The sequence below is a fragment of the Phocoena phocoena genome, chromosome 10 (genome assembly GCF_963924675.1).
Source record: "Phocoena phocoena chromosome 10, mPhoPho1.1, whole genome shotgun sequence".
In the NCBI taxonomy this organism is placed as follows: Eukaryota; Metazoa; Chordata; class Mammalia; order Artiodactyla; family Phocoenidae; genus Phocoena; species Phocoena phocoena.
The window spans coordinates 41,126,125-41,141,605 of NC_089228.1; the positions used below are offsets into that span (position 1 = coordinate 41,126,125).

The 15,481-nt window shown below is 45.5% G+C and overlaps 1 protein-coding gene across 4 annotated transcripts in view; it reads left to right on the forward strand.

The window, feature by feature from the left end:
• Positions 1-15,344, forward strand: part of LTF (lactotransferrin) — a 28,457-nt gene extending 13,113 nt beyond the window's left edge. For all 4 annotated transcript variants that reach the window (XM_065885626.1, XM_065885627.1, XM_065885625.1 and 1 more), the window contains 8 exons: positions 855-945; positions 3,104-3,151; positions 4,086-4,241; positions 5,969-6,110; positions 10,176-10,243; positions 12,250-12,434; positions 13,550-13,739; positions 15,140-15,344. In XM_065885626.1, coding sequence (XP_065741698.1) covers positions 855-945; positions 3,104-3,151; positions 4,086-4,241; positions 5,969-6,110; positions 10,176-10,243; positions 12,250-12,434; positions 13,550-13,739; positions 15,140-15,180 — 921 coding nt within the window. In that variant the 3' untranslated portion in view covers positions 15,181-15,344. The remainder of the gene's footprint in view (positions 1-854; positions 946-3,103; positions 3,152-4,085; positions 4,242-5,968; positions 6,111-10,175; positions 10,244-12,249; positions 12,435-13,549; positions 13,740-15,139) is intronic.
• Positions 15,345-15,481: the final 137 nt, after the last annotated feature.

The window sequence follows — 15,481 nt, forward strand, 5'->3', positions numbered from 1 at the left end:
GTGATGTAAAAACAAACAAAATACTGGGACCCCATGCAGAGATACCACAGTTAGAGTTTTGCTAACTTCCCACTCCAGGATTTCTCGGTTCATCTCAGTTTAGGCTCGGAACAGTACTGGGTCGTTCCAGTTACGTAGTTTGAGTCCTTTTCACTTAACAGTGTATCATGGCCATTTTCCCACGTGACATATTCTTTGGAAACACTTTCAAAAGTGACTTCAGGGTATCTTTTATATGGTGTGGCACAGTTTAGCCATGACCCTGTTCTTCTTTGTCTCCTTATTTTGTTGTTAACAATAACCCTGTGCTGTGCAGCCTTGAATAGAAATCTTTATCCACATCTCCTATTAGCTTTAATAATGTTGTAAAAAAATGATTACTTAGGGAGTTTTACAATCTTGATGAATCCGTGTTCCGATTCTGGAGCGTGGGCTCGTTCATTCCGATGGTGAGCGAATTTCATTGTTTCTGCCCACTTGTTGAATAGCTTCTGTGTAGCACTTTGAGTGTAGTGCTAACGGGCAGAGACTAGACAAGACCAGCTCTTCCCATCTGTCTCCTCAGTGAGGGAGGCTGGTCCAGGAGGGCCTCCCAACAGTACTCCAAGTGCAGAAAGGGATTTCGTTCAGAGGACCGGGCTACCTGTACCCGGTCTTTCCAATGGAAGCGACAGCATGAAAGACATGTAGGTCTGGTAGAGAATTAATAGTGCACATGGCGTTTCCTTGGGGTCCTCAGTTCAACCCTTGCTGCTTTACTGGGGCACCTGACAGCCATTCTCTTAGAGCTGTAAAGGCAGGCGGGACAGGAAACAGCCTCACTGTGGTGCTGGAGATATGCTTTGTCTTGGCAGAAAGGAGAAGCTGATGCCCTGAGCTTAGATGGAGGATATGTCTACACTGCGGGCAAGTGTGGTTTGGTGCCTGTCCTGGCAGAGAACCAAAGTAAGTGGAGAAGAGTCCTCTCTGGTTTATTCCCTCAGGGCTTCGGGGGTGGGGTAAAGAGAGGAGTAACCCCACTCTGTGGGTCCAAGTGGAGACATTAAAATGGACAGATACGTTCAAACAGGAGAATCAGGGGAAAGAATAGATGACAGGGGCCGTGTTACCCACACAGCCTATTGTAGTGAGAACTGACAAAGCCCAGACTGGTTTCCTCTTTTTAATTTTTAAAAAGATTTTAGTAAAGTATAATATATATGCAGAAAAGTGCACACAAGTGTACAACTCAAGGACATTTCACAAAGTGGTACATCCCCAAGCGCTAGGGCCCAGAGCAGGACAGCAGGTTCCACAAGTCTCCTTGTGTCCTCCTGTCACCAGCCCCCTTACTCCAGCAAGGGTAATGACTCCTGACTTCAAATGGCACAGATCAGTTCTGCCCGTTTTTGAACTCTATGTAAAAGGAGTTGCACAGCATGTGCTTTTAGAAATGTCTTTTTCTCAGCATTATACCTCGTTTTGTAGTATTCTATCTTGTGACTCCACTGCGGTTATTTATTCTACTATGGATGAGCATTTGGGTAATTTCCAGTTGGCTGCTGTGGATAGCATTGGTATGAGCATCTGTGTCTGTGTCGTTTGGTGAGCACATATATGCATTTCTGCTGCATGGAACTGCTGGGACAGTCTCTTTGGACTTGATTCTGCAAAGACAGATACCTTCTGATTTCACTCCTATGTGGAATATTAAAAAAAAAAAAAGTGAACAAACCAAACCAAATCAAACAAAAACAAACACACAGATTCAGGGAATAGAGTAGTGGATACAAGAGGGAAAGGGGGAGTGGGGGGAGAGGGAAAGGGGTAAAGGGCGTCAGCTGTAGGTGATGGATAGAAACTAAACTTTTGGTAGGTATATAGAAGTCAAAATATAATGCTATATGCGTGAAACTTAAATAATGTTATAAACCAATTAAATATACTTTTCCAATAAAACAACACCTACAGATTCACATTATCCATCACATGAAACAGGAGTGATGCGACTTTTTCCCAAGGAGAAGCCAGTTACTGATTCTGAAAGCATGGATCTCCCCATGCTGAAGGGACATAAGAAATGCTACTTTATCCTTAGCCTCTCCAGAGGGAACTAGAGGAGGTCAGGCAGGTGAGACAAGGTGCCCCTCACCTCCAACGGGCGAGGATTAGGTAGGAGTGCTTTGGTTGCAAATGACACAATCCCATTGCCAAGTGGCTTAAATAAAAAAGATACTTGATTGGTTTATGTGGTGATTGAACTGTCCAGACGTTAGTTTCAGCAGTTCCACCCCTGGGTACATCCCCAGACGTGTATGAAGATGTCAGTGACAATATTGGAAGCGGTGAACTTAGGGGCCCTAACTCAGCTCAATAAGTTACAGACAGTAAGGCGGTTTGAACTTAAAAACACAGTATTGGGACAAATACCATATGATATCACTTATATGTGGAATCTAAAATATGGCACAAATAAACCTATCTACAAAACAGACTCACAGACATAGAGATCAAACATGTGGTTGCCAAGGGGGAGAGGGAGAGGGAGAGGGAGAGGGAGGGACTGGGAGTTTGGGGTTGGTAGATGTAAACTATTATATATAGGATGGATAAACAACAAGGCCCTACTGTATAGCACAGGAAACTATATCCAGTCTCCTGGGATAAATGATAATGGAAAAGAATATTTTAAAAAATGTGTCTGTGTATAACTGAGTCACTTTGCTGTACAGCAGAGACTGGCACAACACTGTAAATCATCTATACTTCAATTAGGGCATTCCCTGGCGGTCCAGTGGGGTTAGGACTGGGTGCTTTTACTGTCGGGGCCCAGGTTCGATCCCTGGTCGGGGAACTAAGATCCTGCAAGCCACATGGCACGGCCAAAAAAAAAAAAAAAAAAAAAAAGAGCTTAAAAACACAGTATTGGGTTGAAAATAAAAATAAAAAAAAAAAGGAGGAAACTTAGTGAAGTCTATAATACAATGCCATTTATTTATATTAAAAACACATATACACAAAACCATGCCAGTATATGTTCTTTGATATGTGTGTACCTTTGAAAAATATATGATCACCATAAAACATGTGTTTAATGATGTTTTGCTTGTTTTTATTCTTTCAGAATCCTCCAAAAGCAACAGCTCAGATTGTGTGCACAGACCAACGAAAGGTGAGTTAGAATCGATCACTTTCAGAGTCAAGGGTAGGTTTTTGTATCTGGAGGAGGAGGTAGTGGGAACTTAAAAAAACCTCACAGAGATGCAGCCATAGAAGCTGTAAGTTCTTTTGCAGATGCAAATCATTCACAGATGAGTAACTATAATTACGTTTTTATGGACCTTCATACATGGCAGAGAAATATAAGAGTTCCTCATTTTGTCCTGACCACGGTGAAGGTGGGGTGTTACACCCCCATCTCATATGGACGTGGAAAGTGTCCCGGATGTCACTCACAGCCATTGATAATACTGTGGCAGATCCTGGCCTGGAACCAGGTCCCTTGTGCTAAATCCCTTGCCCTGTGCACCAGCCCACCTGCCTGCCAGAGCTGGTGCTTCCTCAACTTTGGCAGAGCTCTGCACTTGCCGGCAGCGGAGTCTGCCCGGTGCGTGCTCTCAGGAGGAGGGCTGCACCCCATTGACCCTCTCTCAGCACAGGGGGGTCCTTGGGGACACACCCCCTGCATCCACACAGCACTTATTCCGGCGGCCATCATTGCTCTGGCCTGATGCAGTTGGTGCATTGCATGTTGCAGTTGGCGATTTACGCACTCTTGGGGTCATGCTTCTTGGTCAGTGTTCGTGGCTTTAGTAGCCCACGTCTAAAATAGAATGAACTGCCGGTTTATAACTCAGGGGCAGTATCTGGCTGGTCAAGGACTTCAAGGATCAGCATACTATTTCATTTCATAACCCAGATCAATCTCATCTTAACAGAGAGCAGCAGCTTAAACTTTGTTGGTCTCTCGGACAGTGGCCAGTCATCCGGGGGAATCATTGCCTGGTGATGCTTCTTGACCTTCGTTGGCTTGGGTTGCACACAGCTGCAGTAGAGTCCATGGACCGGGCCCTGGGAGGCTAAGACCTGCTCTTCTCTTGTCCAAGGGTATCTTGCCGTGGCAGTTGTCAAGAAGGCAAATGCTGAGTTCACATGGAATTCTCTGAAAGGCAAGAAGTCCTGCCACACTGCCGTGGACAGGACCGCAGGCTGGAACATCCCCATGGGCCTGATCGCCGACCAGACAGGCTCCTGCAAATTTGGTAGGAGTCCCGAGGGAGTCGTGGGTCGGCCATCCTGAGGGGCAGGCTGGGCTCCTCTGTAGAACTCAGGGAGGGGAGGTGTGGGGACTTGCAGGCTGACCGTGGCTTACAGACCTTTTCCCGTGTAAGCAAGATCCCCCTGCGGCTTCCTTCTGCAGCTTCTCCACACAGCACTTCCCACACCCCCTCCACCCCACACGAAGGCGCAAAACTGGAGGATCGGTCTGTTTCTCTGCACCCTAAGAATGGATGCAGGTCCTGAGAAGTACAAAAGTCACTTTTTGCTTCCTGGAGCTCCGGATCTAAATTCCTCCCAGGCACTGGCTTCTCAATTTGGGAAAAGCCATCTGCCTTCCTCATGAAAGGTGACTTCTGTTACTAAACAGAACTGACGTCTCACTCCACGCTGTAGAGGAAACTGAGTAAGACGTCCAGGCTTTTGGCTCAGCCTCGCCTCCTGGCTGCACGCCGTGCTCACACCCCACACGTGAGCCACGCCCTACCTGCCGTGGGCCTGGTGACATGGGGCTGTGTGCCACACTCTTTTCATGGCCCCCCTCCCGGGCAGGCGTCTGCTCAAGTGGGGCCCTGCTGCATTTTGAATGGGTCTGTGATCCTGGCTTGGCGGGCTCTTGTGTGGCTCTGTTCCTCACTAGCAGTGCACACTGGTGTCGCCCTCTGTGACCCCACGGCAGCCTCCAGGTTGTGGGCAAGCTGCCAGGACCACAGTGGGACACTCCCAGCCCTAGCCCGAGCTTGGCACGTGGCATGGCTCTTCCAGTGGCAGGGGCTGCACGAGTTGGATGATGGGTGCTACTTGCTTGTCGGGGCAGGGCTTTCTTGTCACCTTTATTTCCTCTCTTTTCAATCTGTATTAATCCATGTTAACTCCTTACTGTGGGTTAAATCACATGGTGGGTTGGTTCGTATTAGGTTCAGCTGCAAGGACAGAAAACCCCCAGTAGAAGTGAATAGAAGTTTATTTCTCTCCCACGTGAGTGGAGTCCAGCGGTGGATTGTCCAGAGCTGGCAGGACAACTACATGGTGTCAAGGGCCCAGGTTTCAAACATCTGGCTATCCTGAAACATATGTGGCTTCCGTGCTCAAGGTCGCTCACGGCCCATGTCACATCTGGGGGTCCAATCCCCGCTTCTGCATTCCATGTGCAGAATGAAGGAAGGGAAGGAGAAGGGGCAAAACACGTGTGCCAACTGTCTTTTAAGGATGTCAGGACACTGGCACCCAACGCTCCTGCTCATATTTCACTGGTGATGCTTAGCCATGTGGCTTACTAGCCACAGAGTAAGGCTTGTCTCTGTTCTAAGGGACCAGGTGCCCAGGTAAAAAGCAGGGTTCCTATTACTGAGGAAAAGGGCAAATCAGATCCTGGAGTGGATGTTTTGCAGCTTCTGCTGAGATGGCCATCAGGTTCATCAAGTTGAGTCCCCAGCTCGAGGCTGTGATGATGGGACCCTTTGTACAATTACACATTCTCTTCCCCAGCCCCAATCAGGTTTCCTGTCTCAAGTACCTACAGTCTCAAGTTTTTCTGAACCTTGCTGGGGCCCGGGTTGGTGGTAACATGTTACTGTGTGTTATAATGACTGTGTTCTATCTGCCTTGGGCAATATGATGAATGGAAACCAAGCCACATCACCTGTTAGGTAAAGACCGCTTATCTTGACTCAGGTAGGAAGAGCTGACTCCCCGTGCTTCTTCTCTGCAGATGAATTCTTTAATCAAAGCTGTGCCCCTGGGGCTGACCCGAAATCCAGCCTCTGTGCCCTGTGTGTTGGCGATGACTGGAACATGAACAAGTGTGTGCCCAACAGTAAGGAGAGGTACTATGGCTACACCGGGGCTTTCAGGTGAGTGCTGTGGGCATCTTGGCACTGCATTTCTAAGGGGCCCAATGTGGCCCTTCACAGCAGAGCCAAGGGGCAGCCTGGGGATCAGCTGATGGGCGGGCTGGGGAGGGCTCCTCCCATCGCACCCACCACCCCAAGAGTGGGGACTGGCCCCGGGGCTGTCTGACCTCAGCTCTGCTGGTCTCCCCCTTGTGGCTTGGAGCCAAGGTCAACCTCAGTGGGCCTCGATGTCCTCATCCTCAGCATCAAATGGGGAGAGGTTGTGGTATCAGTCCTTTCTGCAGTTCAGTTTACGGGGAAGAATTCTCTTTCTCACAGGCACTACCCTCTACCCCAGCCTAGGTCATTGTTATGTTTCACCTTTTACTTTTGTCTTTGATTTTGGCCTTAGAAATGGCAAAATAGCGCAGTGTTATTCTCCACTAGTGAAAAATAAACCAAAAAATAAGTTTCCAGAATTCACCAATTATAAACACTTAGTAAATCACAGTATCTTTCCACAGTCTTCATTTTATAATCCAGATGTTACTTCTCAGTGGTACAATTAGGGGTTTGAAGGGCAGAGTTCTCCCCCATCCGTTTTTTCTGTATTCTCCAAGAATATATTTCACCACCAGGTGGCGTCATGTACCCGAGAATGACTGCCCGAACTGGTCTTTGAATTTTTTAATGTAAATTCAGTAGCCTTCTCTCCAGTGATGGCATGATATAAAAGTAGCTTTTGTTATACTCTGAGTGACTTATAAAAAAAAATTTCGTGAATGTACAAAAATATCTTTAAGCGGCTAAAGTTTTGCATATGGAAGTGTTGTGATGTGATTCTACTCAGAAATATTGAATAGACAACATGTCTGATAAAAAACCATGTGGTTTTCTTTTTCAAACCTATGGTAAGGTATTATTTCACTGGAAACACCTACACTTTAGTATTCCTATTTATACTAGAAGGAAATGCTTTGTCTTTTGCTCAAATCGAAAGCTGGAACCAGAGCCATATTTATCTCTGTGTTTCTAACTAACATCCTTATATATTGCTGGTTCTTGATTTTTAAATGTCAGCTATTTTCTGCTGACTTTCCATTATGAAAGAAGATCTAGCCTCTCATACTGCTCCTGTGTTTCTTCCACCCGTAACCACAAACTTCACCTCCTTTTAGTATCCAACAAGAGTATGACATATTTAGCGCTTACTTTATTATGAATATGTAAAATTAGTCTCATATTAAATATGTGACATTATAAAATTATATTTCCCTTATTGAACAGAGTTTTTGTTTACTCTGGAGTTGATAGGTGTCTTTTTAAACTTTGCTTAATTTTCTGTACTTCTTTTAAAAAATCACTCATTCATCCCCATACCTTCTACTAGTAGCATAAATCTAGCAATCCATGCACAAACAGACTGGATGCTGAACCAGATTCATCATTTACCTGCGAATGTTGCACCTGAAGATCTCCACCCTCCTCCCCAGTCTGGATTGGTCCTCTCGAGGCCCCCTACATATCTGTGGTCTGGGGATTCCCCTTAAGCATCATTCTGGGATTTTTCATTGTCTTACTTCCTCTTAAATGATCTGTTTCCCACATCTTTAGTTTTCTTGGTTTTGTTGCAACAGAACACATGTTCTTGAGAAAGGGTGAATAGGAGTTCTGTTTTTTGAGTATTTACGTGTCTAAAAACATCTTTAGTCTACTCTTGAAGTGATTTATAGTTTGGCTGGATAACTAAGTACAGGCTGGAAAACAATTTCCCTAGGAATTTTGACAGGATTTCCATATCTGGGAAATGGGAGCATTAACTGTTTTGACCAACTGTCCCACTACAAACAAGCAAAAACGTTGGGTTAAGTACACACACACACACACACACACACACACACACACGTGTTCTTAAGAGCATTGAATAACTGACAAAGTAACAAGGGATTATTAGACTAAAATCTAAGGGGAATAGGAATTCAGAGACCTAGGTGGAGACACTTTGTCCTGACAGTAGCTATTCTGACAAACTTGAACTCAGAGGTTACATACACCTTTAAGGTAGGAGTGAACCAGAAGTAACTTCCACCCCACTCCTAGGAGGCTTCAGGTTGCCTGGATGCTGAGGAAAACAGGGAAGAAAATACATACCATCCCTGAAAAATTGAAACCATGGGCCAGCTCTTGCATGGATTTGCAGCTCCAACTTGTGTCCCCTAGGATGGTCCAGAAATTCTCAACTCATAATTTTTTAAAAAGTGGTCCCAGACTAGCGGTCTCTTTAGGAATCTGTCTGGAAGACAGCATCTTCAGTTTAAGCCTCAAATACTGCTCAGGAATACTCTTATCAGTAACAATGAGCAGGACACAGTAAAAAGTAATTATAACAATGTGAAACAAACACACAGGGGAAAAGTTGCCAGAAGCAAAAAACAGAATAAACAGGTTAGTAGTTTTAAAAAGGAATACATAGAACTTCTAGAAAGGAAAAAAATTACAGCAATTGAAGTTTGCTGTATAATTGACCAGTTTAACAGATTAAACATAGCTAAAAAGAGAAGTAGCGATGTGGAAAATATGTGAAAAAATTATGCAGGATGTAACATAGACAGAAAATCGAGCAAATACAGAAATTTAAAAGCATTAATCCATTGTCTTCTAAAGCTAGAGTTTCTGTTGAGAAATCTGGTACCATTTTTCGACCCCTGATTCTTTGTATATGACATTTTTTCTTCTTGAAAATAATTTTTTTTTTGAGTTTTCAACAATTTATTTTTGGCTTCCTAATTCTGAGAGAGAAGCTTTAGAAGGCTCATGAAGTGTCTTAGACAAACAAGTCTACACAAAGAATATTTTGTGAAGAGTAAATAAATCAGACACATATGTTTTATATTTCTCTCTAAAATTACAGAGATTTAACTATGAATGAAAAATACTCTAGGAAAAAATGAGTGTTGCGTTTCATCCAATGTAAAATGCTTTGAAAACTATTTTTGTGAAAAGTTTTTTTTTTTTTTTTTTTTGCGGTACGCGGGCCTCTCACTGTTGTGGCCTCTCCCGTTGCGGAGCACAGGTTCCGGATGAGCAGGCTCAGCGGCCACGGCTCACGGGCCCAGCCGCTCTGCGGCATGTGGGATCTTCCCGGACCGGGGCACGAACCCATGTCCCCTGCATCGGCAGGCGGACTCTCAACCACTGAGCCACCAGGGAAGCCCCTATTTTTGTGAAAAGTTTTTGATTTAAAAAAAATAAAAGAGTTCTAAAAATTATTTTTAAATCTCCCTCCAGTGTTCTGAAACTTCACAATGATATTTCTTTAGTGGGTCTTCTTTTAATTCATCGGATTGGGCATATATATATTTACACTTCATGTATATAGGCTCTATCTAGTGCTGCTGTTCTCAGCTACTTTCAGCGGTGCCTAGTACTTCTAACTGTTGAGTCTTTCTGGAGTTCTGCCATGCACATCAGCTTTCTCCTGGGCGCCCCCCACTTCCAACTTATGTCACAGCTTTCTTTGCTCTTTTGGGTCAATTACTGCTCACGCATTTGTTCTCTACCTCCAAACGTTGTCATTATTATCTTCTCTCTTTCCCTCTTGCCTTCCTCTGGCTCATAGATTTATGGCTTAAAAAAAAAATCTCACTCATGTCATTTTATTGGAATTTTAGAAGGAGGGAAGGTACCCATATATCTTCAACCTACCATTTTAAACTCTAAGTTCCTGGAAATATTTGTCTCTATGTTTTCTATGTTTAGTTCCATGTTTCAGTTTTTGGAATGTGTATTATGAATATTTATGAAAACTCTAATAGTTTTTCTTCTCTGGCAATGTTTTTTTTTGGCTGTGCTGGGTCTTTGTTGCGGTGCGCGGGCTTCTCATTGCAGTGGCTTCTCTTGCTGCAGAGCACGGGCTTTAGGCGTGCAGGCTCAGTAGTTGTGGCTCACAGGCTTAGTTGCTCCGCAGCACGTGGGATCTTCCCAGACCAGGCTCGAACCCGTGTCCCCTGCATTGGCAGGCAGATTCTCAATCACTGCGCCACCAGGGAAGCCCTGGCAATGTTTTTATTCTCTGAAACATTTTAGGTGCCTGGCTGAGGACGCTGGGGATGTTGCATTTGTGAAAGAGGTCACTGTCTTGGAGAATACTAACGGTAGGTAAAGATGTTTCCCTTTCCCCTTCAAAGAAGAATCTTTGCCATCACGACACAGATTACTATTCAAATTTGCAATAGGGAAATATAACCTTTCCCAGACTTGGATCAAATTAGTTCTAAAATACTTTACCTCAGTATGCAACGTAGTAACATCTATAGGTGTCACATTGATTTTGAAACCAAATTTCCTCTCTCTCTCTCTCTCTCTCTCTCTCTCTCTCTCTCACACACACACACACACACACACACACACACACACACACACACACCAGCCATACTCAGGGGCAACTATCTCCCTGGCTTTGTCTAGTCAGCCACAGAAGCACACCATCTTCCTGTCTCAGCCTATCAGAAACTGCACGTGGATGATACATGAAAAAAATATTTGGACATATGCAGGTTAAATTTCCCCTTTTAAACAAGGAAGTAGGAGCCTTCATTCAGCCCATGTGAGCCCTCAGTGTGGAAACTCCTTGGGGAGTTAATGAGGACAAAATCATAGGCAGATGCAGATGATAGAAGGTAAAATCCCCCAGCCAATAGAGGAATAAGTCACTCTCTCTTCTGACCTCTGGTGAAAATACTAATTACCAAGTTTAAGACTCCCAGCAGTGTGCTGCTTTCCAAACTGCACCTCTCTCCCTACCCGCTGCACTTAGCCCTCCACCCCGCCGCAGAGGACTTGCCACTTCCCCCCTCAAAGGGGCTGCTTCCACTTTCTGCCTCTTCCCTTCAGTGACAGCCACAGCCAGAGCCACTCCTCCAAGTCCCTGGGGAGAGCAGTCAGGCCAGACATGTAAATCTGGGGTGATCTCAGTATTGAATGGACAAAGCTGAGAGAATGCAGGAAGTCTTTTCTTGAGGGGACAGGGCGAAAGGAGAGAAGCAGCCACCTGACCACGAAAGCTCCATTTGCACACACACGGGCATAACTGTGTACGGTTACATTTCGAATTCATTTCGAATTCAGGAACCGTGAATCTAAGTGATCTCCAGGGATCAGATGGGTGTCAAATTTAGTTTTAAGCTTCTCTGGGATTTCACAACTGTATTTTATCGTAATTGACTGAAAGCATATTTGATAAGCCCATAGACATTCCTATCCTTCCTCTGGTTACACTAAGAGCATTGGAATATGAAAGGAAACAATTTCTTCTTTTTATTTAAAAAATACTTATTTATTTAATTTATTTATTTGGCTGAGCCAGTCCTTAGTTGCGGCACACGGGATCTTCGTTGCAGCATGCAGGATCTAGCTCCCCGACCAGGGATCGAACCCGGGCCCCCTGCCTTGGGAGCTGGTAGTCTTACCCACTGGACCACCAGGGAAGTCCCAACAATTTCTTCTTGAACACAAGCCAACACTTCTTTTTCTGGAACTCACTGGAAAATCTGGCATACATGGAGGGTTTTCTTTTAAAAAAATGTAACAGCTTTATGGAGATACAATTTACATACTTCAAAATCCACCCATTCAGAGTGTAGATTCAATGGGATTCAGTGATCTCCAGCACATTCAAAGTTGTGCAGCTGCCAAGAGAATCCAATTCTAGAACTTTCACAAAACCCCTTAAAGAAACCCCACACCTATTATCAGTCCCTTCCCCACTCCCCCAGAGCTGGCAACCATCAATTCACTTTCTGTCTCCATAGATTTGCGTATTCAGGACATTTCACATAAATGGAATCCTACGATATGTGATCTTTTGTGACTGGCTTCTTTGACTTAGCGTAATGTTTTCAAGGTTCATCCACGTCGTAGCGTGTGTCAGAACTTGACTCCTTTTTATTGCTGAGTAATACTCCATCGTGAGGATATAGCACTAATGCTTGATATGTTTGAAGTGTGTGTATCTTGTGGAGCTTTATTTGCTCTCCTTCACATCACTGCAACCCCAGTGTGTGCATTTCAAGAGGCCGGTGGATGGTCACAGCCACCCGGAAAGGATGCTTTGACTCAAGAGTGGCAGCCGTGGCTGATGCTGCCTTCTTTATATCTCCAGGAGAGAGCACTGCGGACTCGGCTAGGAGATTGAATCGGGATGACTTTGAGTTGCTGTGTCTCGATGGCACCAGGAAGCCTGTGACAGAGGCTGAGAGCTGCTACCTGGCTGTGGCCCCAAATCATGCCGTGGTATCTCGGAGCGATAAGGCAGCACACGTGGAAGAGGTGCTTCTCCTCCAACAGGTATGGGTCACCAGGGCCTCCTGCAGGGGCTCCTGTTAGGTGGGGCAATCACAGAGCTCAGGGAATCCACCCATCCCCGGCCTTTCTGTCCCATCTCTCTGCTTGAAGCTGGTGATGAGAGTATTCGCTCCATGCTGGGGGGCTGCCCTGAGTCTCATGGCCCTGGACGTGCGCTCACGGTCTGGCTGGGAGATGCTTTATCTCCTTGAGCCTCCTGTTGTTCTTCAGGCAAATGAGGGAGGCGACTGAGCCTTCCTCCCATAGCCAGGTAGAGAGTGATTTACTCTGCTGATGTTTCCAGAGCCCGGGCCAACTGGGGATGTTCTAGACAGGGCCCCTGCATTTGTGATCTCTAAAAACAACAAACCCAGAACTTGTATAGATTTAAGGCTATCTACGTGAAGTGGTTTGAAGGAAATCCTATAATTTCCTTGAAGTCTGGGATTCTCTATTAGGACATCTAGCTCTGTATTAAAATGGCATGTTTCTAGATGTGTGTTAAAGAAAGTGGCCCTGGAATGTAAAAATTGGCACAATAACTAGCATTTATGGAGCCCCCGCTGTGCACACTCACGGGTGCTCGTAAGAGGTCTGCTTCCATGCAGGTGCTTGGTACTTGCAGCTCACCTCCGTGGGAGGCCTGGGCATGGAGGAGGAACCAGGCCCAAGGGAGGCTAAGTGACCTGCCCAAGGCAATGACTGGGTCCGTGGCAGAGAGGATTTCCAATGCAGTCTGCCTCTCTGGGAGAGTTGGCCTCTTAGAATGCTAGAGGTGATTACTTTGGGGGTGGATCTCAAAATCCTCAGCTGTCACCTAGTCACACATAAGAAGTTCTAAGGGAAGAGGCCACAGATTAAAAAGAAAGGCAAGATGGTGGGAGGTGAGATCAGAAGTGGTGAGGGGCCTGGGCACTGAGCTGGGGTGTGGAGCAGGGGGCCATGGGGCGGGGGAAGACTTAGCCAGGACAGTAGAGTGATTCCAGAACTTAGCTCCTTTTGCCCCATGGTTTTCTTGTGGCTGATCCTGTGCAGAAGAAATGCCCTTGGCCTCCCCGAATCCATAACCTCTCCTGTTTTCCTCCGCTGCTCTCTTACTGTCTGCCCTTTTGACACAGGCTGAGTTTGGGAGAAATGGAAAACACTGCCCGAGCAAGTTTTGCTTATTCCAGTCTGAGACCAAAAACCTTCTGTTCAATGACAACACTGAGTGTCTGGCCAAACTTGGAGGCAAAACAACATATGAAGAATATTTGGGACCAGAGTATGTCACGGCCATTGCTAACCTGAAAAAATGCTCAGCCTCCCGTAAGTGGAACATAGGTAGCGTCACTGGGAAACCACCGCAGGTGAAGGTCAAGGTTGGAGGGCCAAACATTCTAGGGATGAAGCGGGTATAAAAACGTTAAGGCAATACAATGTCTCTATACTTTGGGAAATTACACTCTCACTGATGAGGTGAAAGAGCTAGAGAATAAAATAAAGCCGTAGTAATATGCTAAATTTTTAGAAGGCTGATAGCGATTGTAAATATATGTATGTATGTATATACATACACACAAAGGTATACATATATATACATATATGTTGACAAATGACAAATTCTGGTTTCTAGGCACTTACTGTAAGTACTAACCATAGAGAATACAAATTCTCAAAAAACATTTTAGCCAGGAAAATGTATTGACAATAATTTAACCCTTTAAAAACATTTAGAAGACATAGCAGAGTGTTGTGAGCCTCCAGGCAGTGATTCTCGAGTTTCGGCAAGTTTTGCCTCCTCTGTGCACTGATGTCATCTGGGTTCCTATTCCTGGTCCCTCACCAGGGGAGTTGGAGGCATCAGTGGGTGTTGTATGGTGGTCCAGGGGTTGGGGAAGGGCTGAGAATCTCTTTATCAGTGGTTCTTAACCGGGGATGATTTTGCCCCTGAGGCATTTGGCAATGCCAGGAGGTATTTTTAATTCTCCTGATATAGGGGGTGCCGCTGGCATCTGTGGGTAGAAGCAGGGATGCTACTGAACAGAGCACACACAGAACAGCCTTCGCAACAAAGAATTCCCCAGCCCCAAATGTCAAGAGTGCCAAGGAAACCCTGCTATTTCCACGGACATCTCAGGGAATTGTGATGCAGGTGGATCTAGGGCTACGCTTAGAAATTGCGCTGCAGGTCTACTCTTGTGAGCAGCCCGCTCAGGACTGCACAGATGGTACACCCCTTGAGGGCAGGGCTTATCTGTCTGTGTTGAATCCTCAGCACTTAACACAGAGGCTCACACAAAGCCAGTGCTCAGGAGGGATTCATGGATGAATGAGTGAATGAGTAGGTGGATATTACTGCAAGCAGATTTGCATAAAGATGATCAATTGCTCACATTCCAGAACAGATTCGAGGACCATCAATACCTTGTGAACTTGAGAGTGTGACGGCTGATTCACCTGGAGACAAGTGGGTGGCAGCTGTGTCACTCAGGCCAGAGCAGGGAATCTCGCAGCTTGATAAGGACCAGAGCTTTTGTGTGCTCCCTTGGGTCCTGTAGCTCTTCGCAGGACGGACAGTGGGGAAATGTGGGGATGGCAAGCCTTGACCTACAGTGGTGGGAGGGCAGAGGAAAGTCTGTTTTAGTGTCCTCTTTGATTGATGTATTGATTCAAAAAAAAAAAAAAGGAATCAGTTTCTGAATCTCCTGCTTTGCTGTGTCCCACAGCGTTTCTGGAAGCCTGTGCCTTCCTGAGAGGTCAAACCTGAAGAGAAGCTGCCCCGCCTCCCCGGGGGCCCCTCCCTGCTTCCAGCCCTGATCCTTCTTCTCCCTTCCTGAGGGCGGATTTTGCCAAGCCCATCAGTTTTCACAGATCCCTGCTACCATCTTAACAAGAAATAAAATTAGAAATGCTGTTGATTTTCATTCCCTATAAAGTGCCATTCATCTTTTCTAGAATTTCATACTGAAATCATGTGTCTGACCAAACACCTGCCCAGTGGAACCTTTCCTTCCCTGTATTCCCACTTCCCACCCCCACTCTTTCCGGCAGTTTCGGGCTTAGTGCCT